This window comes from Pseudochaenichthys georgianus, chromosome 17, assembly GCF_902827115.2.
Source record: "Pseudochaenichthys georgianus chromosome 17, fPseGeo1.2, whole genome shotgun sequence".
Lineage (NCBI taxonomy): Eukaryota > Metazoa > Chordata > Actinopteri > Perciformes > Channichthyidae > Pseudochaenichthys > Pseudochaenichthys georgianus.
The window spans coordinates 7,013,087-7,038,451 of record NC_047519.1 but is presented as its reverse complement, the minus strand read 5'-3'; the positions used below and the strand labels follow the sequence as shown (position 1 = coordinate 7,038,451).

At 44.3% G+C, this 25,365-nt stretch overlaps 1 protein-coding gene across 1 annotated transcript; it reads right to left on the bottom strand.

Annotated features, from left to right (window-relative positions):
- Positions 1-2,513: 2,513 nt before the first annotated feature.
- dipk1aa (divergent protein kinase domain 1Aa) lies at positions 2,514-24,711 on the bottom strand. Its single transcript, XM_034104716.2, has 6 exons — positions 24,210-24,711; positions 12,606-12,740; positions 12,227-12,334; positions 11,964-12,140; positions 11,752-11,883; positions 2,514-5,601 (listed from the first exon to the last, which is right to left on the bottom strand). The coding sequence occupies exons 1-6, from the start codon at positions 24,261-24,263 to the stop codon at positions 4,918-4,920; spliced, it is 1,290 nt and encodes a 429-aa protein (XP_033960607.1). The 5' UTR covers positions 24,264-24,711; the 3' UTR covers positions 2,514-4,917.
- Positions 24,712-25,365: the final 654 nt, after the last annotated feature.

The following is a 25,365-nucleotide window of genomic DNA, read 5'->3' as shown; positions in this document are numbered from 1 at the left end:
GCTCTTGTCTTTGGCAATTATTTGTATGAGTCATGTGTGTGTTGAGTGGTTGTTTGTACCTTTTAATAGGGCTTTCTTTGCCCTTGACTGTTTAAACTACACCCATGAATAATATATTTACAGTAATTATCTTTAATCTATTCATGGGACTCACCCAAAGGTTCTTCAAGGACTATACAGGCTCCAATTCAAGCACCAAACACAGCATAGACATGGAACAATATAAGTTACTGTTACCATAGTGCATTTTTTACAAGGAGAACTAAGGTTAAAAATGGGAAGCTTGAATTGGGATTTTAAAAACTTAAATCCTTTCCATCAGAGCTTTATTTACTATATCAGACTTAAGGAGTTAAAGAGCTAGAACTTAGGTTTCTCTTGTTAAAAAATATGAATTAAATGTTTTTATTTAAACAAATATATTTAAATTTCTTGATTTTTCTGATTGTGTGGAAACCATGCTCAAAGTGTAACAACTCAGTGCAGTTTAAAGAGGCCCTAAAGTACTGACAACATTTCTGTGTTGGAATTCAACCGACACTGGAATGGAGAGATTGAGATTTAAGAAACATTTGGGTCAGTCACTTTTTTTCCATAGCTCTATATGGTTAAAATACCCATAATGAACTGCTTGTAAAACAGCAATGCATTACATTTTGTGAGGTTATTATGTAGAACTAGTGTATGCAGGGTTCCCGCGAGGTCTTAAAGTCTTAGATTTGATAATCTGAATTTAAGGCCTTAAAAAGGTCTTAAATATGACAACAAATAAGAAAGGTCTTAAAAATGATGGGATTTGTAAGGGACTTCTGTGTTGCGATCATAAGAGTGTTGCGATCGCGTCTAAAATGTGTTTTTGGGGAAATGTCCGGGCTGCAAAGTCACCGGTAAGAGCCTTTCAGTTCCCAACAATTTGTATTGAAATAAATCAACATAGAACCAGTAATCACTAACTTTGTTTCCCCCGGCCCCTTATCGGAGAACACCCAGCTAGTAACCTAGCAACCAAGCTTCAGCTAGCGGCAGTCAAACTCATGTATCTTCGAACCTACTTACAAATAAATATGGGGAAGTGTAAGTAAGTTCAACCGTATTTGGTTGAAACCAGTGGAGGGGAACGTGTTTGAAGCCCGCTGCACCTTTTGCAAAATAAATTAGCGTTTGTTGTATATAATATAGCTCTTTTCCTCTTCCTTTCATCTCGAGCCAAACAGTCAAACATTTATTTTCCCTCCCAGAACTACCAGCGCAGCGCCACCCCAGATCTGGCGCCCTAGGCGCGCGCGCGCGCACACACACACGGGCTGCTCGATTATGGCACAAATCATAATCACGATTATTTTATATAAATACTTAAAATATAAATAATGAATACCAATAAACAAGATCAACACATATTTTGGAGCGCACTTCCACAAGCAACTAAATATGACAGACTAAACTTAATTAGATCAAATATGTTGTAGTGCACAACCTAGCAAAGCAACATTCAGTTTTTTTCGATTGTTGTTTTCGTAATTGTGGCAGGCCAACATCGTAATTGCGATTAAAATACGATTAATTGCACAGCCCTAACACAGTTCTGTGTGCCGTTATGTTCAGTCATTGTTCTTATGTTGAACATGAATATATTTACTTTGTAAGTAATTATGGGACGTATTTCTTATTTCATAGCAATTTTCCTTCATACTTTCTTGCCGTGAAATAGGTCTTAAATTCTATTCAAAGTGGTCTTAAAAAGTCTTACATTTGAGTAGGCGAAACCTGCAGGAACCCTGTGTTATCTTCAAATGTCTCATTCCACAGGCCTTAAGACTATTAAACACCTGAGAACATCCACGGACATTCATCTGTTTGCATCTTGCAAATGATTTATCTATATATATATTCCATTTACTTGTATAGACTCTTCTTGCACTATTTCATTAGTATTTACTTGCACATCTCAAAAAATTCTCTTGCACAATTTTATCTTTTTTTGTCATATATTCATGTTGCACTGTTGGAGCAGCCTGTGACTTAAGTTTTGATTGCCATATCTGCACTAGCTAATGGGCACATGACAATAAAGCCTTGAATCTTGTCTATTAATTAAAGCCAGCCGATGCATGTCGTTGAGTATATACAACAATTATTGCCCACAAAAAAATGTGTGAAGTGAATTCTCACAAAAGTGGAAGTAGTAGGTACATTCGAAAGAGGACATGTTCATGCAGCACCTCTTTTCACCCTCTGTCTGAAACCAGAGCCCAGTCTGCTCTGATTGGTTATCTGGCCGGCTCTGTTGTGATTGGTCAACCGCTTAGAGATGTCTGGCCCCTTATCACCATGTTATAGAAGTGAATAAAGGAGTCAAATGGAGGGTTTTCAGAGAGGGGGGAGTGTGTAAGAGAAACTCCCTCTGGAGGGAACACAGAGATTTGAGCCCCTGCAGGCCATTTACATGCACTAAAACCTACAGTATAATACAGGAGAAGGAAACCCCCCCCAAAAGTAGGATAGGCCTCTTGAAGTAACAAACGGTCACAGTGAAGTGGTATGCAGTTTAATTGTGCAAATCATGCTGGTCTCTTCAATAAGTCAACTTTTTTTTTACATTTTCAAAATTCAAACAGCAGCGTTGACCACAAGCTCGACATGCTACAGGTCATGTCTGTATTTAGAGTGGTTACACAAGCCAGGATGGTGAGTCGGTCTCAGCAGCTTCACACCTTCCAGAAGGGGTCATGAAAAATCCTCTTTGTCCAGCATTCAGATGTGACCACACGTTGATAAAGATCTCCACCATCACAGTTGGCAAACATTCGTGAATGATTTCAGGATGATCTCTGGCACTGAGTCAAAATCCCCAACAATGTGATACAGCACAACACTACAAATGCTCTTTGTGGTGAGAAATACAAGTAGATAACATTCACAAATGAAATACATTAATATTGTCACTAGTGTTACAGGTGAGAAATGTACAGCAGTGAAGTGCACTGACATACAGAATGTTGTCGGTGGAATACTGACAGACATATCCTTCAGGTTTTCCACTTTGAATGTAATAAACGGCCTTATGTAGATGAGTGACAATTAGGAACAGCTTCAATGCTTCTTGGAATAGACTCTTCTACTCTGTACCCTGTATAAAGACATGTCCTTTGTTTCATTTTGCTACAAATCTTTTCATTTTCCCCTTAAATGTTCACTTATCTGTAGGCTACGTGTTAAAGGTGAAGTCTTGTGATATTCTATATTTTAATTATTGTAAAGACAACCCCTGAAAACCAGCAGTTCATCATTCTGTACAATCTTTGTAGCCAAGTCTAAAGTGGAAGTCTTAAATACTTCAGGAGGGTGACCTTCATTTGAATGAACTTGGGTTTCATTTTGGTCAATGCCACACACTGTCCTGCTGCTTGCAATACTCACTAATGCACCACATTTGAATTAATCTGCAGCTTAGTCTGTACAAGAAAAACAAAATCACTTTCTTTTAACGAGGGAAAGTACAATTTTGCAAGCTGTTTCTAAAGATGTATACTCCAAGTCGTACTCTAAGACAGCGTAGTACTAACAAATAAACCTTTGTTTGGTCTTTTAACAGAATTTTCTGTAAAATGAAAATATGGAATATCACCAGCCTTATCTTAACATTAGGTACACTCCCTGATTATGCTATAGTGCTCAAAAGCAACTTTAAAGCAGACATATCATGCTCATTTTCAGGCTCTTACTTGTTTTATGGGTTGTAATCGATCATCATCATCATCATCATCATCATCAAGAGCTTCAATGTTCAACAAACACATTATTTGTCTCGTTCTGTCACTCTAAGTAACTCTACTCAGTGTCTGTCCAAAACAGTCCGTTTGAGCGCCTGTCTCTTTAAGACCTCGTCTTGAAAAAGCCAAGTCTGCTTTAATTGGCTTGCGAAAAGAATATGACGCAACTTTGCAAAGGTACTTGTAAAGCTGGAGAGGGAGTATATTCTAATGAGGCTACATGTGACATACGAAGGGAAGCCAAACCTGAATGACTTGTTGAGTCTAACTGGGTTATCTTGTTTCTCAGTTTGTGGTGAGTAGGCGTTCCTGATATGGACCGTCAGTGCAGAAGCAATAGGAAAGTGAGATGTTCATGATATGTCCCAACAACATAACAAAGTCAAGGACCCTATCTTATAATAGTGTCATTACACTTCCAACGGGGGCTTTGTACAACACCGTGATTTGACATCCTTCTCAGGCCATACATACCTGCATGATTTAGTGGCAAAAACAGCAATTTGGTCTCCCAGCGCGAGACGTTTCATTTTTCCAGCAGTGCCCCCAAAAACATTCCACTGTGGTGAACAATACAATACAATATAGTGTGGCTGCATGACCTGCTTTAAGTATGACTGATGGTAACATGCAAACATTCAGTCGAGTTTAGTATTTCAAAGTTCTTAGCCTTGTTTTCGAGGCCCCACTTCTGACGCTCGGAGAGAGGAGGTAGAGTCTCCATCGGTCTGACCGTTCAGAGTGTATCGAGTCTCCATCAGTCTGACCGTTAAGAGTGTAGAGTCTCCATCAGTCTGACCGTTCAGAGTGTATCGAGTCTCCATCAGTCTGACCGTTCAGAGTGTATCGAGTCTCCATCAGTCTGACCGTTCAGAGTGTATCGAGTCTCCATCAGTCTGACCGTTAAGAGTGTAGAGTCTCCATCAGTCTGACCGTTCAGAGTGTATCGAGTCTCCATCAGTCTGACCGTTAAGAGTGTATAGAGTCTCCATCGGTCTGACCGTTAAGAGTGTAGAGTCTCCATCAGTCTGACCGTTCAGAGTGTATCGAGTAAATAAAAACTACTTCATTAAATGTGCTATTCCTAAATCACAGCATCTTTCATACTCCGTGTGAGGAACCCACTTCAGGTGACTTCCCGTCCTTGTCACGAGTCCTTGGTGTGCGAGATCTGTCTCCACAGCAGAGCCTTCAGGTTGTTGAGAATAAGGGAGTGCTCCATGTTCATTTGTCCAGCATTACTAGCTTTGAGAGCCATGCAGGAGTACAACTGCCTCTCCAGCTCCTCCCTCATCCCTGAGGGCGCCCCCCGCAGGAGGTAGTCCTTCAGTGTGCCGCACGCCTTCGCCAGGTTGGGCTGAACTGGCTCTTCCTTGCATCGCTTCTCCGACAAATCACACAAGGTCTTGCAGTCCACCCCGTACACACAGTCCGCGTCCGTCTCGCACTTCAGCGCCCGCATGGTGCGCTTGAACTCGTCCTCAGACACCACCGCCCGGGCGTCAGTCAGACGGAGCTCGTGTCGATCGGTATAACCAAAGTGCGCCGCAGCGAGGTCACAGATCAGAAAGCTGCCGTAGGTGCCGTGGAAGAGGTCCTCCACCAGCTCCAGGAGGCCCATGGAGATCTTGGCTTTGCGAGGCCATGAGGGGGTGAACCACTGGTCCATGGAGCGCTGCATGCTGCTGGGGACCCAGGACACCAGGGGCCATGGGAGAGACAACCCGTACAGGGGCCCGTAGTGGACGCGTTCCGTCATGTACAGATCCCCGCAGAAGCCCAGGAGGCGAGGAGTGTGACCGCGGTCCTGCAGCAGGAGGCCCAGCAGCACCTGGAAACAAGACAGGAATGGTCTCACTGAAGAGCTAGAATCATTGTTTGTTTGCAGATCAGGGTTAGTACAGATCGAGGCAAGTAAGACTAATAAATACTTTTTTATTGAAATGAAATGTAAGATCAAGTTCACGATAACTCATTATCTTGGATTCCACCACCTTGATTCTCATCGTGCCAACTTCAAAAACACTTCCTGCCCTAGATACAGGTTTAAGCCATGCCTTTGAATACGGGTACATTCATTTGAATTTGCACTTTCCCATTTGCACATTCAGTCGTGTGGTGATGTTTGAGGTGAGGCAAGGACCATTAATGGTAAAGGTTACGAGAGGTCGTTGGGAAGCAAGTTCTCATTCATAACACTCCGTTCGATGTCTCACTATGGGATGCGCCTCATCACGGAGCAAACAGAAGCATCAATCTCATTACGCCAATCCTGATTGGCCGGTGATTCTTGACGTCAACGTCAGGGGAAATCACCCCCTATAAGTAGCCTGCGCCACGACGCATGCATCATTCAAACACCTCTTCTCGCTTCAGAGCACATCTCGAACGGTAGCCGGGCTAGCTTAACAGTCCACAGACTGACCCCAAAGCTAATTTTCGGTCGACGGGCGTTAGCCGGCTACCCGATTCTCTCACAGAAGAGTATTATAGTCAACCTCGCCGTTCTTCCTCTGGAGTAAGATAAGGTTTTGACTTCAAGTTAGCAACACACCAGTTGCTAACTTGTGTTTTTTCCCCTCACTGCCGACACCACAGTAGCGAGGACACTTTTTTCTTCTCTCTTCCACGGAGGAGAAAAGGATTACAGGAATATTACCATACCAGGTAATATCCTTGAGAGAAAAAGACCCACGCTGTCCTTTTTTCCCCCGGATTAACAACGTACCCGTAATGAGCAGACCCTCTCCACGCCTCACGGCGAACGAGATGGATGCCTCTCCCCCTCACACCAGAGGAGTCAGGAACTCGGAGGCTCGGCGCTGCGGTTGCGGGTTGAAAGTGTCAGGCACAGACTCACACCAGATCTGTTCGTCCTGCCTCGGGCTGGAACACGCCCAGGAGGCCATCGACAACCCCGGCTCGTGCGGACATTGTGCCCGCCTCACCGTGAAGAGCCTCCACCGAAGGTTAGCGCAACAAGTTAACCTGTCGGGACGGGACCCCCTCATGTCCACTGATCCGCCGACCGGCAATCAAGACACGGGGACGTCTGCCGCGGAGATGGAGCCCCTCACTGCGGTCTGGGGCTCACCGACAGCGGCACCCGCAGAACCGGAATCCGGCGCCATATCAGGCCGAGATCCGGTGGCGGCAAGAAACGCGGGAACGGGGCCCCACGCTATACCAAGCTGGGGCTCCCGACTGGACCTCACCATGGTTTCACCCGCGGAAGATATCCTGGAGTTAGACTACATGGAGGACGAAGAGTACACCTCTGAGTTCCTCCTGTCTGACTCGGATGAGCAAGAAGACGACGTCTTCGTGTCACCAGCTCAGGCTGCAAAGCCGGGAGCTTCGCCCTGTCTCAGTATGGACCTACAAGCCGTGTGTCAGCGCGCTGCAGCCAGACTAGACAAGTTGGCCGAGAAAATCTCCGGTTCCGGCTGCAGCTCAGGCTCAGCCAACCCAGAATTTCGGCCAGCAGTCGAGGAAGAAGAAGGGAGCGGCGTGACAGCCCCTCCTTCTCCCCTCCGTGAATGTGTTCTAGCCGCCTCGAGAGATGCCTAAACGCCATCCTCAAGTCCGCACAAACACATGTCACACGTTGGTTGATTCCTCTGTCATTAAACATTTGCCGCTGACGCATCCAGGCCGAGGGCGCAGCTCAGAAAAATGAATAGAAAATCAATAAAACCAATTTTCTCCCCTTTTGAGAGCAGCAACTGCATCTCTCAAAAGGCGGATTATTGACGGGTCTGTGAAGGCACCACGCGCAGTGCCGGCTGGAGCTGTCAGCGTGACATCTCAGCTGGCTCTAAGGAGCATGCAGCAGGAGATACTCACGACACCCAAGCTGCCTCGAACTCTGCTCGGTTTAGAACACCGAAGACGCAGAGGTCGCAGCCCATCCCGAGTCCCCAGCCCAGGCTGGAGACGAGGGCAAGTTGGCCGAGAAAATCTCCGGTTCCGGCTGCAGCTCAGGCGCAGCCAACCCAGAATTTCGGCCAGCAGTCGAGGAAGAAGAAGCGAGCAGCGTGACACCCCCTCCTTCTCCCCTCCGTGAATGTGTTCCCGCCGCCTCAACGTCATCCTCAAGTCCGCATAAAACACATGTCACATCTTTCTGTCTGAATAAACCATTTTCCGCTGACGCATCCAGGCTCCGGCCAAGGGCGCAGCTCAAAAAAAAATGAAAAGAAAGACAATAAACAGTCCGTTAACCATAAATCCCCTTCTGAGAGCAGCTACGGCCTCTCTCTCAAAAGGCGGATAATAAACGGGTCTGTGAAGGCACCACCGCCACGCGCAGTGCCGGTTGGGGCTTTAAGGGCACTACCGCCACGTGCGCACGCAGTGCCGGCTAGAGCTGTAAAGAACGGCGCGTCAATCCTTCCCCTTTCAAGAGCAGCTATGGCACCTCTCAAAGGACGGATTATTGACGGGTCCGTGAAGCCACCGCCACGCGCATGCGCAGTGCCGGCCGGGGGCTTTAAGGGCACCACCGGCACAGTGCCGACTGGAGCCGTGAGGGCACCTCCGTCACGCACATGCGCAGTACCGGCTGGAGCTGAAAAGGCACCTCCGTCACGCACATGCGCAGTGCCGGTCGGAGCCATAAGAGTGACATCCCAGATGGCTCTAAGGAGCATACAGCAGGAGATACTCACGATGTCTGCCTGGGCTTCTCAAAACAGTTATAATGTATCTGTTTTCACAAACCCAGAGAGAGTCAACCCACATTCTGGAGAGAGAGGCCCTCTCTCTCCTAGAAAGAAGGGTTTTATCTATAAAGCCCACCGAGCGGAGTCATGTCCTCGTAAAGCACCCGCTCAACATGGGCCTCATAATAAAACTAAACCCCGAACGCCACGGCTTACGGAGAGTATTGGTTATTATGTAATGCGTAGTGGCACTACACCCGACTTTTCCAGTGCGGGACGCGCCTACGGGTGCTGTCCTTTCACGGAAGGTGGTCACCACGGACGCAGGTCAGACGGGCTGACAGGGGACTTACGAAGGTCGCCCGGTGAGAGGTCTCTAGAACAGAGACTTCCAGCGGGCACGCGTAAATTACCCGGAGCTTTTAGCGGTGTTCCCCACCCAAAAATGCTTCCTGCCTTCTCTCAGAGGACTTCATGTCCCCGTGAGGATAGACAACACGATATCGTGTATGAACCGCCAGGGGAGGTTGCGTTGTCTCCAGTCACACACACTGTCACACAAACTGATCCCGTGGAGCGGCAGACGTCTCCTCTCTCTGAGAACGACACAAGTACCGGGTGTTATGCACCTAGGGACAGAATTACTGTCAAAGGGTGCACCACTCTATGCAGACTGGACTCCACATCCAAGGATCGGGAGTCCGCTGTGGGTGCGTTACGGCGGAGCTGCGTTAAGTCTGTTCGCAAGGGGAGAAAATGCTCAATGTCAGCTGTTCTCTTTAATGCACGATTTAAACGCACCGTTAGGCGGGGACGCACTCGTACACGATTGACCTCCGGGTCCTCTGTACACGTTCCCACCCCCGGCTCTGTTCCCCTTAACTCCGGCCAGAGTGAAGGAGCAACGCCACACACGTACTCTGATGTTTCCGCCCTAGCCCGCAACATACGGGCTGGCGGGGATATATCAGCTGTTGTGCGGGCAGCTGTGGCAGCCCCCACCACGCAGGGACAGATTGTCTCAGGCGGGGGGGGCGATCCTTCACCCACGCCCAGAGCACGGGGCACTATGGGCCTGACCCGTGAGTGGTACAATCTGAATACAGTGGGACTCCCTCAGAAGGTGATAAACACTATTCAGAGTGTGAGAGCTTCCTCCACCAGGTCTCTTTACGACTGTAAGTGGAGGGTGTTTGAGGAATGGTGCCTTCAAGAAGGACACATCTCTTTTCAATGTCCTGTCGGGGTGATTTTATCATTCCTACAGATCTTGATCGATAAACACAGAGCTTTCTCCACGATCAAGGTGTACCTGGCTGCTATTGCTGCATGCCATGTGGGCTTTGTAAGACGGCTAGCCAACATCCTTTGGTTTGCCGTTTTATGAAGGGAGCGCGCAGGCTCCTCCCTGTCTCCAGGTCGCTGGTGCCCTTATGGGACCTGGCAGTGGTTTTAAATGGGCTCAAAATGACCCCATTTGAACCCCTTGAAGGAGCTGACATGAAACATCTGTCACTCAAGACAGTGCTGTTACTGGCCCTGGCATCTGCTAAACGGGTCAGTGATATCCATGCACTGTCTGTACATCCCTCATGCACTCAGTTCGCCCCAGGGCAAACGAGAGTGTTGTTGAAGCCCAACCCTGCCTTTACACCAAAGGTGGTTGGTTCGTGTACCCCAATTGACATTGAGGCATTTCCTCCGCAGCTGGTTTCCTCCGGGGAGCAGCAGCAGGATCTGTTGTGTCCAGTCCGGGCTTTACACACATATATGGACGGATCAAAAGAGCTTCGTCTTAATGACCAACTCTTCGTGTCCTGGGCTAAACCTCACAAGGGTAAGCCTGTTACTAAGCAACGACTATCCCACTGGATCGTGGAGTCGATTGCTTTGGCCTATACGAGTCAGAATCTGCAAGCACCTTCGGGTCTGCGGGCTCACTCGACTCGGGGCCTGGCTACATCCTGGGCTTTGTTCAAGGGTGTTTCCATCCAGGACATCTGTGCAGCGGCAAGCTGGTCCTCGCCGCTCACTTTTGTCCGCTTTTACAGGCTGGACGTCTCCGCTCCAAGCCTGGCCCGAGCAGTGCTGGGCACCTGGTTGAGTCGGGACTCCACCTGTTAAATTCTGGTTGATCGGTGATCTTCGAGATAAGCTCGTCTGGCAATACGGGAGCTACAATATCCCATAGTGAGACATCGAACGGAGTGTTATGAATGAGAACTATAGGTTACTTACGTAACCCCAGTTCTCAGAGTAACATGAAGTGAGATGTCTCACCAGACGGCCCTCCTTGCTATGGTGAAGCGAGAAGAGGTGCTTATTTTGAATGACGCATGCGTCGTGGCGCAGGCTACTTATAGGGGGTGATTTCCCCTGACGCTGACGTCAAGAATCACCGGCCAATCAGGATTGGCGTAATGAGATTGATGCTTCTGTTTGCTCCGCGATGAGGCGCATCCCATAGTGAGACATCGAACGGAGTGTTACTCTGAAAACTGGAGTTACGTAAGTAACCTATAGTTTGCGAGTGTATTTGCTAAATGAGAATTACAGTCTAGATACGACCCTTCACCATTTTGCCGTAACTAGCAGACGAGGACCATCATACATACAGCTGTGTGAGGCTTTCTGTAAATTGTGTTAAAATAAAGAAGATACCAATTATTTGGGAGATTTTTAAATTGCATGTCAGATAAAAAAACGAAATGCTACCCACCATATCTCAGCATGTTGACTTTTGAAAGATGTATTGCAGACTTGTTAAAACATATTAAAACATATTTAAACATTAAAGGTAGGGTAGGTAATTTTGGAGAAACCAGCTCGAGTGCGCTAGAATTTGAAAATACACAGCCGGAAAAAAATCTGCCACTTCCTTCAGACTTCCTCACAGAGCCCCTCCTCCAACACACACGAACGCGCACATGACCAATGAGGGCATGAGATAAGTTTGTGCACAGATGGAAGGCTGACAGGCAGGTAGGCCATCCAGTTACTTTAGCCGGGCCGGCTCAGATGATTGGTCGTGCTTTTTACAGTACTAGAGCTTCCACTGATGAATTTTTTGTATGGATTTTTTGTCAAAGCACTTCAGATATTCATTGCTATCGGGATGTTCAGAGCATTCCATGGAATATAACAACAAGTGTATCTCGAGCCGGTTTCTCAAACTTACCTACCCCACCTTTCATTTCAATATTTTTCAAAGATCCACCAAAACATTGACACTTTTCCATGCTGAGAAATTGTATACAAAAACACCATATTTTGTGCCACAGATAACAGTTGCTAATTTCAGAGGCTTCTTATTCTACCTCATCCATCTGCAGGAGGGCCCACGCAGAGCGGGCTTCTGGTAGTGACACCCTTCCATCTGTGTTGCCGTCGGCGACAGTGAGGATCTGGCTGACGAGGCTGGCGAGGTTAGTCTGCTCTCCGAGCTTGGACTGGTGGAAAGAGAGGGGCAGAAACTTAGGGGGTCGTCCCGTCACACTCGAATGTTTGGTTCTATACGAAAGACCTTTACCTTGAGGTGATTGAAGACCATCTCTCTGAACTTCTCCACTGAGGTGCCTCTGGTGGGCTTGTCGAACACGGGGGATTCTCTCCGGGGCTCCGGCTCCTCATCCAGCTCTAAGTGCACAACCTCCCCCAGCTTACAGCGGATGATCCCATCGTGGTCCCCCCAGCTTCCTGTGTACACCTGGAGAACATTTAGCCACATAGTAAACAAGCTGAAACGTCTCGAGAAGTAGAGTTACAACTTAGTTTCCTAATTGAGCTTCCTACCTGGTTATCAGCCAGCGTTGACAGACACCTGCTCAGGTAGAGAGTGTCTTTGTCACACAGGCTGCTGCATGCAGACCCATCGATTATCCCCTTCCTGTATTTATCACACTTGGAGAAAAAGAGAAAATGTTATCATCGTGCATGTCTGATAATCCGAGAGCAGGATTATTTAATTTCTCCATTTTATCAAAAGACAAGACAAGGAGTATTCACAAAAATGTTTAGTTGCCACACACAGAAGCCAGATAAATGCATGGGGTTGGCCTTTAAACATCCTCGACCTCGGACTCGGTGTTCCTTGCAGTGGTAATTGCAAAATAAAAGCCCATTACAAAATAATCAATATAACACGGTGGAAACAAACAAAGCCATTACTCACGATGGCGTTCTTGCACTCGTGTCCTCTGCACAGCTCTGTGTACGCCGAGTACTGCACATAGAGCACCCAGCTGCCCACCAGCACCGCCAGCCAGGTCAGGAACAGATACTTCACCCGCACGAAGGAGATCCGAGCCTGCGGAGGGGGGGCACAAACAGAAACTAGAATTAAATAAAGAGCCTGATTTACAGTCAAGATGAGATTAGTATAAGAATGTTCAGCCTGCCGTGCAATCCTGAACATATCTAGTCATTGTTCAATGTGCATTGATGTATGTATCCAGACGGAGATGCACTGCATGGATTATCATGTTGGAGAAACGTGATGCTAAAAGGGATATCTCTTCAAACCGTGGCCTGGAATAAGGGGAAAAAAAAGGACACTATTTATTTTTGTATTTCTAGAGTTCATTTGATTTGTTGCGGGTAAAGTCAAACTTTCAGTAAATGCACTTTGATTACGTCTCAAAAATGTGACTTTGATCTTCACTTGGCAAATGTGCTGTGAACATTTATTCTCCTCTTTGATTCATTTTTTCTCAGGTCTTTATTAAACCCGTTCGTTTTTCCTGGGCTCTACACACAAATACTCAAGCACACAACACCCTTTCCACATAAACACAACAAACATGTGCATGTAAATTGTCCTCATAGGCAAACATCCCTTTAGGATTTCTCACACACACCCTCCCCCCCCCGCCTGAAACGCCTCCATTGGACCCCTTTGTTTTCTTCAGTAACATAGTGCCATCACTATGTAACACGCTCCAACCCGGCTCCAACACAGCCAGTTAACCAATCAGAGCAGACTGGGCTCTGGTTTCAGACAGAGGGTGAGCTTTTTGAACATTAAAGCATGGAGACATGTCCCAGTGGAGGCACTACATACAGATGTGAACCTGACAATGAGCATTAAAACGGCCCCTTTTTAGGAAAAAACAACTAAATGTATCCCCTTTTGCCTGGGCCGTAAACTCTTCTGTAAATAGTAGGTTACCACGGTGACATCATGGGGTTATCCCTGGCTGGCTGATAGGTGGTCATATGCAACAATAGCTCATTAAGCTGGAACATTCTTTGGAGGTGCTAATTCAGTTGCTACAGTGTCACATGCCTTTCTAGTTATGCCTCTTAATGGAATGAATGTAATTACTGCCGTGTCTCAGGATGCACACACGGTCACATGTCCCACAGTATGTCTGCAGACAGAGATGCTTCTAATTCAGTGCGGTATGTGATTTGTTTTCCACAGTTATAAAGCACAGGCATGCAGTGAAAAAAACATAGACTTATTTACACTTTGGAAAAAGTGACAACAGAAATCTGAAGATTTATAGAACACAATTAAAAAAACAGAACAAGACGTACACAGATAAGAGCTGCATTCAATGTGTCTGTACTGGAATTTTATAATTGAATTACCAAAAGGATTGTTTTTAAGTACTACTTTTTAGTACGTTTTCCGTTGTTTGACAAATCCCAATGATCATTTTATCAGAAAGTGTCTACAACGTAAGCAAGTAAAAAGAAATGGAAGAAGGAACGTTGTTGGAAGGAGCAGTGAAGAAGAATGTGGGTCAGGTTTGCTGTGTCAGCCACCGTCTTAGACTTTCACTTAAAACTGAACTGCAGAGAGCTTTTCTCTTTTCTGTAACTGCACTTGGGAGGATAAAGTCATTTGATTCTCGCTCTGATCACACGGCAGGAACAGCTTATGTTCTGTATATGTTGGCAGCCTGATGTTCCACTCACTTCAGACCAAGCACAGTTTCCAAATCCCAACGAAATATGGCCCAATGACGCAGGGAACAAGTACAAGCCTTTCTTTTTGTAATCTTGGATGTGCTGTATTTACTGCGCTTGGTAAACAGCTCTGATGTGGACAGATCTGGTTTTCTGATATATGTCCGACTTCAAATCCAAATCCAAATATTAAAGTGACAGAGACATATTCAGACATTCTATCTACCGTCATCGATTATTTTACCATTGTGAAGTTCTTGTTGGTTTGAAACTTTATGAAAAAACATATCATAGAATTTGTCCAGAACAAATTTGGAACACATATCCAGGTTTAGGGAGCAACGGATTACATATAATAAGATTACGCAAACATAACTGTAACTGTATTCCCCTGTAACTGTATTCCCCTACAGTTACAAAAATACGTAAACATAGACTGTCATTATCTAAGGAGTCTACATCTAATTTCTCTCATTATTTACATGTGTTCATTAACTGAACACATTTTTTAAAGTAACCCTCACAACTCTGCACATCCCCACATTGAGCTGCAGGGAGAACACAGGAGAACTAGAATCTTCCAATTCCCTTTGTTGCTTTTCATCAAACTGTCCTTCTGTTATAGCTTTAACAACAGCTTTGTGTTAGAGCCAAGCTGCTGGAGTTTTAACACCGTCTGTCCTGAAGAGATGAACAGTGGGCCTCCAGGGAGGGACCAGGAGTATCAGGGCAGTAAAGAACAACTACACACATCAGATCTGACTCCACTGGTATGCATGGGGGTGCCACATGCATAAAACGAACACACACATTCAACATGGTGGGGTAAAAGTCACATGTACATGTTGTCTATGTGTCTCAGCATGGTTGTGCAAACCCATGATAAAGCATCCGAGTTAAAGAAGTGAAACTTGAGCAACACTTTAGTAATTTACACTGCGTCCTCTTCCATGTTACGTGATACATAGAGTTTGTCTTAACTCATGGCGCTTTACCGGGCCAACAACCGGGCTGAATATGCTAAACTAGTGATGTCAACACTCTCGACTGCTGAATGGTCAGAGAGAATCACTGGCAAGGGGGCTAATGCTACAACAAAATGAACATATTTTACAGTGATTTAATTGTAATACACGTTTCAAAATTATGCCGAAGTAACAACATACTGATACCGGTCTGCATACAAGACGGCAGTTGAAAAACCTTTTTAAATGCGTGTTTTCTGAATGGAGATCGGATCGATCAGGCTAAGCTAACGCAGTATATGCTCCGTCCACACTCACAACAACGGCCTACAGATATAAATAAACCAGCGACTGTATCCGTCATGACACAGACAGTCTGTGGTTTGTACTCGTTTAACTTCTGTCTAGTTTCTGAACAGATTTGAGCTCTGAGTGTTAACAGCTAACGGCTGATGTTGGTTTTGTGTTTCGCATTGAAGATGACGTCACGGCAGTTTTACGCAGCGTCGCTCCGCCCGCCGAACAGCCGATCGTCCCGCCTAGCGCCTACACTGCGTTACCATAGTAACTACCCCAGTTACTAAACTGTAATGGAAACGCAGCTTAAAGTGAGCCTGGCCTTCCAAGGCCAAGCTGTGCTAAGTCCTGCAGTGGAAAAGCGCCATAAGATAACATTAGATAAACTGAATTGATTCCTGATTGAAGGGTCAAAATAGCAGTTTAATACTAAGTATAGTATAAAGTGTATACAAATGGCCCAGAAGTTGAACTGAATAGGTCAAGTACATAGGCTATTATAAGGAATAGAAATGTTACAATTTAAGAAAAGTGGAATACTTGAACAACAAAACCTCTTCCCCTAAAGTAAATGAGCAGTAACACAGCTGAGGCAGCAGAGCAGATAATAACACTGATGATAGAGGGAGCTTGTTAGTGCAGGCAGGAAGAATGTTACCATTGAGTTAAATGTGCAAAGCCCACATAGCACAAAGCCTGTGGTGCAAACTGTCGAGCTGTCAACAGGTAGGTCAATTTACCCAGGATAAACAAGACCTTGTGACCCCCCCTGAAGCTTTGGCAACCCCCAAAGTAGGTCCTGACCCCAGGGCCGGTCCTAGACATTTTGGTGCCCTAGGCGAGATTATGATTTGGTGTCCCCCCCCCTCCAAGCAATACACAATAGAATATATGAAGAATAAATGAAAAATCTCTACAAAAGACCAATACACTACAAATACTGAGACGTATTGACATGTTGGTTATATACTATACTGTCAGTCGATTAAAATATTTAATCGCATGATTGTCCATAGTTAATCGCAAATTAATCGCACGTTTTTTACCTGTTCTAAATGTACCTTAGAGGAATATTTTTCAAGTTTTTAATACTCTTAACATATGAGTGGACAAATATGCTTTATGCAAATGTTTATTATCATTTGAACAATGACTTTTTATTATATTAAACACAACAACCTCTGAACATTACAAATATTCGCCTCAATTCATTCTGGAACCTCTTTCATACAATACAAAGTGTGTGTGTGTGTGTGTGTGTGTGTGTGTGTGTGTGTGTGTGTGTGTGTGATGGATCGTTGGAGCTATGTGCAACTCAAGGCATATGCTCGAACGCTTCAATCATGTTGCATGCACTATCCGTGGTGAGTGTGCTGACTTTTCGTACAATGTCCCACTGTCTGGCTACCTGCATAAAGTTAAGTGCTCGGCGCAGTTGTCGGTGAAATGTCGCTCCTCTGTTTTCATTTAAACAGCTCCTTATATCTGTTAGCGCAGCTAGCTAGCACCAGATGCTAACAACAACAACAATACACGTAAGGTCTCTCTCGCGCCACACATACACACACCCTCCCGGTCCTCCTGATTGCCAGTCGGTGCCTGCCGGTGAGCGTGGAAGTGTGGTCTGCCGCAAGCGGACGGCAGGAGCCGGGCTGTCAGCATCAGCTTGTAGATGGTATTTTAAACTCGATGCGCTCTGAAACTACGGGGCGGCCGAGGACAAAAAATACACATGCGTTAATCGCGTTAAAATAATTAGTGGCGTTAATTTTTTTTTGCGTTAACACCTTATTAACCTCTTAAGCCCGAAGGTCCCCCCAGTGGACCCCTCCCACTGTTTTTTTACGAGACTATGTCTCAGGGCTTCTTAACATTTATGAAACTATTAATGTTTCATACCCTTTTAAAAAGGTAAGAAACTCCGCTAACTGACAATAAGAACAATTGTTAGCTAAGAAAAACACAAGAGTAATACCAAGCCTTTGAATTAGCATTGAGCGAAAAAATGCTAACTAATGCTAACGCTTTTTTACACAGAACTCACGGTAGAAATGACTTATTACTATCTTAACTGCACAAACAAGATATACGATTTAAAGCTGAGACTCCACAGATTCCACACATGTAATGTTATCACTGTACGACCTCGAATTCCTGGAGCTATCAGCCAGAAAAGAGAAAGTAAACAACATCCGATTTCAAAAATATTACAATAATTACGTCTTATCTTTTTTAATTTGTGATCAAAGGTTGTGTTCAACGGAATAAAAACGCCGCTCAAGGTTAATCCAATGTCTTTGTGTCACGTAGACATTTTTACTGATAATCCATCATCATATTTATGGCAATATACTGGGTATAAAGTTTTGCCGTCCAGGCTTGTACTTTCAGATATGTTTCGTTTGCTTCTCTATTACGTCCGCAATGGTAATGTTTACGTGGATTTGGGAACTGCCCATCGATTCTATTGGATGTAATGGTCACCCAAATCGACCAATGGGTTCCAGAGATATGGTCCTGCGTAAAGTATAAAGAATGCCAGCCAGCTTAAGTACATTACGCAGGAGACTTTACTTATTGTTTACTACGTAAGGAAGCAGGAATTGCAGTACCCAGAGCGCATGGAGCACAAAGCAGACAGCAGATAACGGAATTGCAGTTTTATTTCTTATAGATTATCAGAACATTTCAAAGGAGACACAGCCACATCGGATATTAACTATGGATTAACTACATCATCGTTTTAATGCCATTGAAGACCAGTTTAGACCAGCCAAAGAGGAAGGTGAGCCATGTTAGCCTAGCGCATTAGCGCCACTTGTTTTGATGTACGTTTTTGTTGATAACGTCGCGAGTTTGTATCTTTCAGTGTTGAGGTGGGCACCGTTAGATTTTGTGTCTTTACGATCATAAACAATGTGTTGGATGTGCAGCTAGGATAAGTAATAAGGGAGCGAGGAGTGGTTTTCGGTGCAGTAATAGGTTAGCATTTTTCGCTCGGGGCTAATTCAGAGGCTCACTGTAAGAGGATAACAGAGTAGGCCTATGTTTTATTTTATTTTTTTTTTTTTCACAACAGTTGTATTTGGATGGAATGAATACCTATAGTGATAATTCAAAGTAATAAAATGATTTTTACAGTGAAAAAGTTCAAATGGAACCAGGGGTGGACTGGGGGGAAAAAGTGGCCCGGGGATTAATTAATTGACAGACAGGCCCACTTAATGCGCGGCATGTATCGGCCGGCCGGCGACGAAAGTATGTTACTTAACAAAAAACCCTATGCATTTTATGTTATTTTGGACAATTATTCATATAGTAATCACATTACCTGAGCCCTTGAGTTGCCTAGAGCAAAATAGTTAGGGCATATATTTAGTGATTTTAATGTTAACAGATCATTGATGCAATAACAAGTTAAATGCATCAATCGGGTCCATTTTGAGAGCAAAATTAGGGACTAAATATTTGGCAGTCAGTAGGGGCTTGGACTGTGAGCCGTAGGGTCGCCGGTTCGAGTCCCCGACCAGACCTATTTGGAGTGTGGACTTCTACTTGGAGAGGTCCCAGTTCACCTCCTGCCCTGCCGTGGTGGCCTTGAGCAAGGCACCGGACATGCAGCTTGGGATGTGAGGACATGGCTTAGAAAGGGTGTGTCGCCTTCTGTCCTGCCAGTGTTGGCAGGACATGAATTAAAATGTCGAACTCGGACTTCATTTTAAGGACATTTCGGCCAGGGGTGTAGAGCTATATTTGTTTAAGCACCGGATTGGCAAAACAGGAGAGTGTGTGCACCAGTCTGCCTTGATCTATGAATTCATGTCTGTGAAACCTCCTTCACTTCATGAAATCTCTGCAGCACCCGGAGGCAGCGGGAGGGTTAACTCAGCCTCTGAGAAGAGGAGCGCGCAGTGCCTTTCACGCACCGCCTTCATTGTGTTTACCTTCAGAATCATTAGAAAGGCTAAAGAGCGGTGTGGCTGATGTGTTTTAACCACACACACACCTCTATATACACACACACACACACACACACACACACACACACACACACACACACACGCACGATTTAAACGCAGACTTTTGTTCCTCCATGTTACGTTGTTATTGTTTCACTGAGCGGACCCGCACATTTTTTTCAAACGCTCCCCTTTTTGGTCCATCTGCGCGGTTTTGTGCGCTGTGATGATTCGGCTGTACCTTTAGTAATGAATATTAAATGTTGGGAGGAAATCTTTCCACCAATAATTCCAATAAGTAATCCAAAATGTATTCACTTCAGGTTTACGAAAAGTAACTGTAATCAAATTACTAGTTTTTCAAATGTAACGCGAGCTGAATACAGTTACTTGATTTTTGTATTCTGATTACGTAACGCCGTTACATGTATTTCGTTCCTGGCCACACCCCACTGGGCTGGGCTGGGCTGGGCCGGAACACTTACAAATGTGGGCTGGGCCGGAACACTTACAAATGTGGGCCGGTAGGATTTAGGCAAAAAAAAAAAGAATTCTTTTTTTTTTTCTAATAAAGTTTTTTTTTTTTTTTTTTTTTTGGCCCTCCGGCCCACACACAGCACCGGCCCACCGGGGAAACTCCCGGTATTCCCAATGGCCAGTCCGCCCCTGAATGGAACTGATGGTTCCCAAATTACCCAGAGGTGAGTCCGCTTGGACTTTATTTTTAAAGGTCAAATTTCACTTGTTTTGCATCAATCTTGATACAGGGTACTTATTATATGTTATAGTTTGGATTCCTAAAGCTTTTAGTCTACTAGCCCATCATTCAAGGGTGGTTTTCACTATAAGTAATGGGTTTATTTTAGGCGGACATTAGAATTTACATGTAAAAACATGTAAATTCTAATGAGAGAAAATATTATTAATTTACCCCTGTTAGAAGTGAAGATATAGTCTTTGTCGTGTTAGTGGCATTTTCGAGCCTGAAACCTGAAAAACAGGCTCAGGGCTTAAGAGGTTAAGGCGTTAACTTGACAGCCCTATTATATACATAAAGAAGGTTTAAAATGTATTCATTATTTTTTTTAACATTTTAAAGTAAAATGCTTCAATCTGGTGCAATCAATTACTAGAGACTAGATCTAGGGGGTACAACTCTAAACACCCATATGAAAAAGATCGGTTTATATTTTAATAACCAAATAAGTATGTGAACATAACCAATAACCTACCATAGCCAATAAATGTAACGTATCTTATTTTTTGTTGATCATTTATATCTTATTTTACCTAGTTAAAATGTATTTATTCATGCATATTTTTTAATCTCTCCAGTTTTAAACAATATTTTTGGTTACTGTCCTATAGTATACATTGGAATGATTTCAAATCTGTTTTTATTTATCCTAATCATCAGTGGCGGCGCCAGAGTATTTTTGTTGGGTAATCTATGGTAGGGCTAACCCATACAGTGGTGGGGCTCAAGTCAGTATTTGCAATGCAATTACATACACACTATATCGCCCCCCTTGACAGTGAAATGCCATGAGGTTTAGATTATTTCCCTGTCTCAATCAAAATGGAACTGTATGAAATAAAACGGCACATTTGTCTTGTTGTAAATAAAAAGGGATCACTGTGAACGTATGATAGTACACGTTGAAGATCCAATGGGGATGCTTAATGGCGGTTCCGACTGATCTCATCAGTAATGCATGACGCAGACCCAACGTTTCGTTGCTCTGATTGGCTGTAGGTCTGACTCTATTCAAGTTTCATTCGGAGGCATTTTGATCCGACTGCGGCTGCGCTGATATTATAACGCCAAAGAATTTCCACACCTTTAGTGTATAAAACTCCCCCACTACTTAGACTATTCCTTGCACCCCTCTTCTAGCATAAGTCTGAATGGTCTAATCTATTGGTTCCCAAAGTGGGGGGCGCGCCCCCCTGGGAGGCGCAGAGGCATGACAGGAGAGAGACCAGGAGGAAAAATGGTTATTTAAAAAAAAATAAAAAATAAATATATATATATAAAAATCATAATTTGAAAAATTATTGATTCGAAAATAATATGATACAGTACAGTAATATTACATCTGGGTCTCTGTTTCATTACAACTCGGCTCTGTGTGTGTGAAACGAGCCATTTTGCACGAGCGAGAGCGCACCGGTACCGGAGATCGTTGTTGTTAGCTTCTGGTGCTAGCGAGCTACGCTAATGGATATAAGGAGTTTTTTCAACAACAAAGTGGAGGAGAGTCCTCTCCTGTCGGACTGAGAGACTCAGTGAGCTAAAGGACTCTCAGCGGGTCTCAAACGTTTTGGTCACTAATAATGTAAACAATTATTTCCGAGGCACACGTTTATATGATCATTATAGTTATAAAAGAATAAGAGAATATGTATGGCAGTAAAAAAAAGAATAACGTTTAAAAGGGTGATTTGTAAAATATCCATAATTATTTAACCTGTTAAGCACTGAGCCTGTTTTTCAGGTCTCAGGCTCGAAAATGATATTTCCAGAACAAATGACCATAACTACACTTTATTGCTTATGGATTATCAGAAATCATTTCAAAGTGACAGACACATTGGATTAACCTATGGATTAACTTCATGCCAAACAGGATGAGCCAAACATATATTTTCCCTCCCAGAACTACCAACGCAGCGCCACCCCAGATCTGGCGCCCTAGGCGCCGCCTAAGAGCGGCCAAAGACCGGCCCTGCTGACCCCCACATTGAGAAGCACTGATGGAGAAGTCCATCTAAAAACATCCAGGACATGGTGGAACCATACTTTCCAGCATGTGCACACAGCCCTCATTGGCCAATCGGCTCGCTTCTCCCTCACTGCGAGTGGCACCCAGGTACCCTTTCAACAAAAACACCTGTAGGCTATACTGGCCCCAAAATGGTGGAAGGAGCTCCCCATTGATAACAGGACAGCTGAAAGTCTACATATTTTCAATGCAGAGTGAAAACCCATCCGTTTTGCAAGTTGGCCAATACCAATTCTCACTTCTCTGCTATTAATGTTTGGTTTATTTGAAGCCAATGCAGTAGTAGCAATAGCAGTAGAAGTAGTAGTAATAGTAATAGTAGCTGAAGCAGAACCCGTAGTTGTAGTAAGAGTAGTTTCATGTGACTCATCAAACCCGGACTATAAAATAACTGTGGAAATCAAATGCCTTTTTGTCCTGCTTGAGTCAGACAAATGTTCAGAGGTTACGGGGACGTAGAGTTTAGTCCTGAAAATAAGTTGTAGGCAACACATGCAGGCGAAAATAGATAATGTTAGTATAAATAAAACTTGGAACACCTGATGAAATCCAGATAATGGAAATAAAACGGTCTGTGTTTTACTTTGCACAGTGATTCAGATAACCCTGTAGAGGGGACCATGTCCCTGAACACACTGATACTCCTCCTCTGCAAACACAGGTTGGTGTGTTGCCCTTAACCAGCATGTCTAACAAACTCAGCAGCAGTTTATGGAACCTACCTTACCCTTCTAGTAATGTGTATTTTACATAATTACTTTGGCTTAGAGTTTAATTTCCTTATACTTTATTAAGGTCCTTATTTGTATTTCTATTACTCAAATAGATTTTAAAGGTCTTTCCTTTCATCTATCCCAGAGTCACTTAAAATAATGTATTTGTTTTATTTATTTAACTCAATATGCCAGCACTTACTGTCTTAATATTGATTTAAAAGTCAGTAGGGAACAAAAATAAACACTTTTGCTCAAATATTATATCAACACTGAATATACTTAGCCAGATGTGTCCTTGTCCTACATACTCTGCACCAAAACAGGAACCGAAAACAACCCTAAGAAAATACGCAGCAACATAAAAAAAGAATAGTGATGCTTTTTCTATGTATAGAAAGGACTCAAATAAACCACTTCTGCAAAGAGTGTGTGTGTGTGTGTTTGTGTGTGTCGGTGTACAGAGTAGAGTAGCCTAATTGAAACCCTGGCCGGTGTAGTTAAATATTGTCTGAAGCCAGATTTAATCAGCCCAGCCATCACCTCCTGAACTAGTCCATGGACTTTAGACCGGGCACAGAGTTGTGATAGCAGTCTGTACGGTATGTTGTAATGTGGCAATATGTTTACTTCCACTAGAACAAAAGCCACCCTGTACTCGTTCATAATCTCCTTACTGTACTGGAGGAATGGCTGGCAGTAAACCACTGGAACCCAAAAGGGATTATTGCTGCTCTGGCACTATCAGAGGTGATGAAACAACTGTGAGTGGAAGTCTGGCCATCTTCTCTGTGAGGAAAATAAAAGAAAGTGATGCAAACAGAAATCCTTCCCAGGCCTGGGTAGTGGTGTTGGCATGGATTAGCAGTTCCTCCTCACATTCTATTCCCACCCTCAGTGGCAGGCCTGAACTCTGCTATGCACTCACCATTCAGGTTCTGCAGGGAGACGGTCAACTTAAGCTTTAATAAGCAGACACATTCCTCAGGTATGCTCAAACAGCCAGGCATCAGGGCGGCCCGGGGAGGAGTTGCTGCTAGCTGTCAGTCTGATGAGACCCCCACATTATACACAGGATCTCAATGCAAACACCGCCCACACCTAATCCGAATCAAACATCAATTATCAAACAGTTACATTACCTGGAAGTAGAACGACTTTTTCACCCAGGCCCGTGGAAACAGACCCTTCGCCATCACAAAAATAGATCATCTCACTGTGTGGACCTGGCTGTGGGAGATCATCCACATGAGTGCGCCCTCCATATAAAAAACGCAAAGGTCGTCTTTCTACAGAAATGGCTGCATGTTCGCCTGGAGCCCCGCTACGATCCCCTGCCCGGAGCTGTGGTGCTGTCCTCCCCGTGTGACTGGCTCTGATGTTGCACTGGGTCTGCGCCTCTGCCTCTGGTGCAGCTGCTGGTTTTAAAGCCAAGCAACATAGCGTTACCTCAAGCTGGGGGGACAAGTGGGATCACGGCGCACGCGCAACTCAGTCGTCTACATAAATAACGTTTTACGAGTTTTCAGGTAGTCATCCAAACTGGCGGAATGTGTGTCTGCGTGGATTCAGCAGTGTGCTGTTTTAATAGTCATTATGTGTGAGTAATGTGTGGTTCCTCCACTGAAGCTATGACCGGGTCAAGCTCGCACATTTTGAGTAAGACCAACTTCCGTTAGGTCTTTCACAATAAAAGCCTGAATGTTCAAGGAAAGCCCATCTACTGACCGTACAGGTAAGAATATCATTTATTTCTAACTCTACCGAACTTGTTCATGCTGCATCACTTTTAAATGTGTTTGGGCTATGTCTTCTTTCAGACTAGTGGAAAAAACGTTTTGTTTAAAGCCCATTGAGTGTTTTTTTTACCTCTATTTGCGTCTGTAGACATTCTAAATGACAACAGCCAACGTCAATTAAAAAGAAAACGTGCAATAGGTCTATAAATAAATGTTATTCATAATTATTATTAATAAAAAAGATTAGATACATTTGTTTTCTTCACCTGCATTCTCTTCTTAAAATACGTATCTTTAAAGCACGTTGACTCAAAATACGTTTTTCTTGCTCATATAAAATCCGTGTATCTACCGTCCATTTGTTTTTTTTTATTAAACAAGTAAACGGAAGAGCGTCTGAGAGCGAGGCCTTTTTGCTTTTTACCTTACTGACTGGTCTAATGGTCATTGGAGCGAGGGGCGGGGCGAAACTCACGGAAGTTATTTCAAAACAAAAGCACTCGTGTGCTTGGAACTGTGGAAATATTATAAACAAGGTGAATGTAGCGATCACAACGAA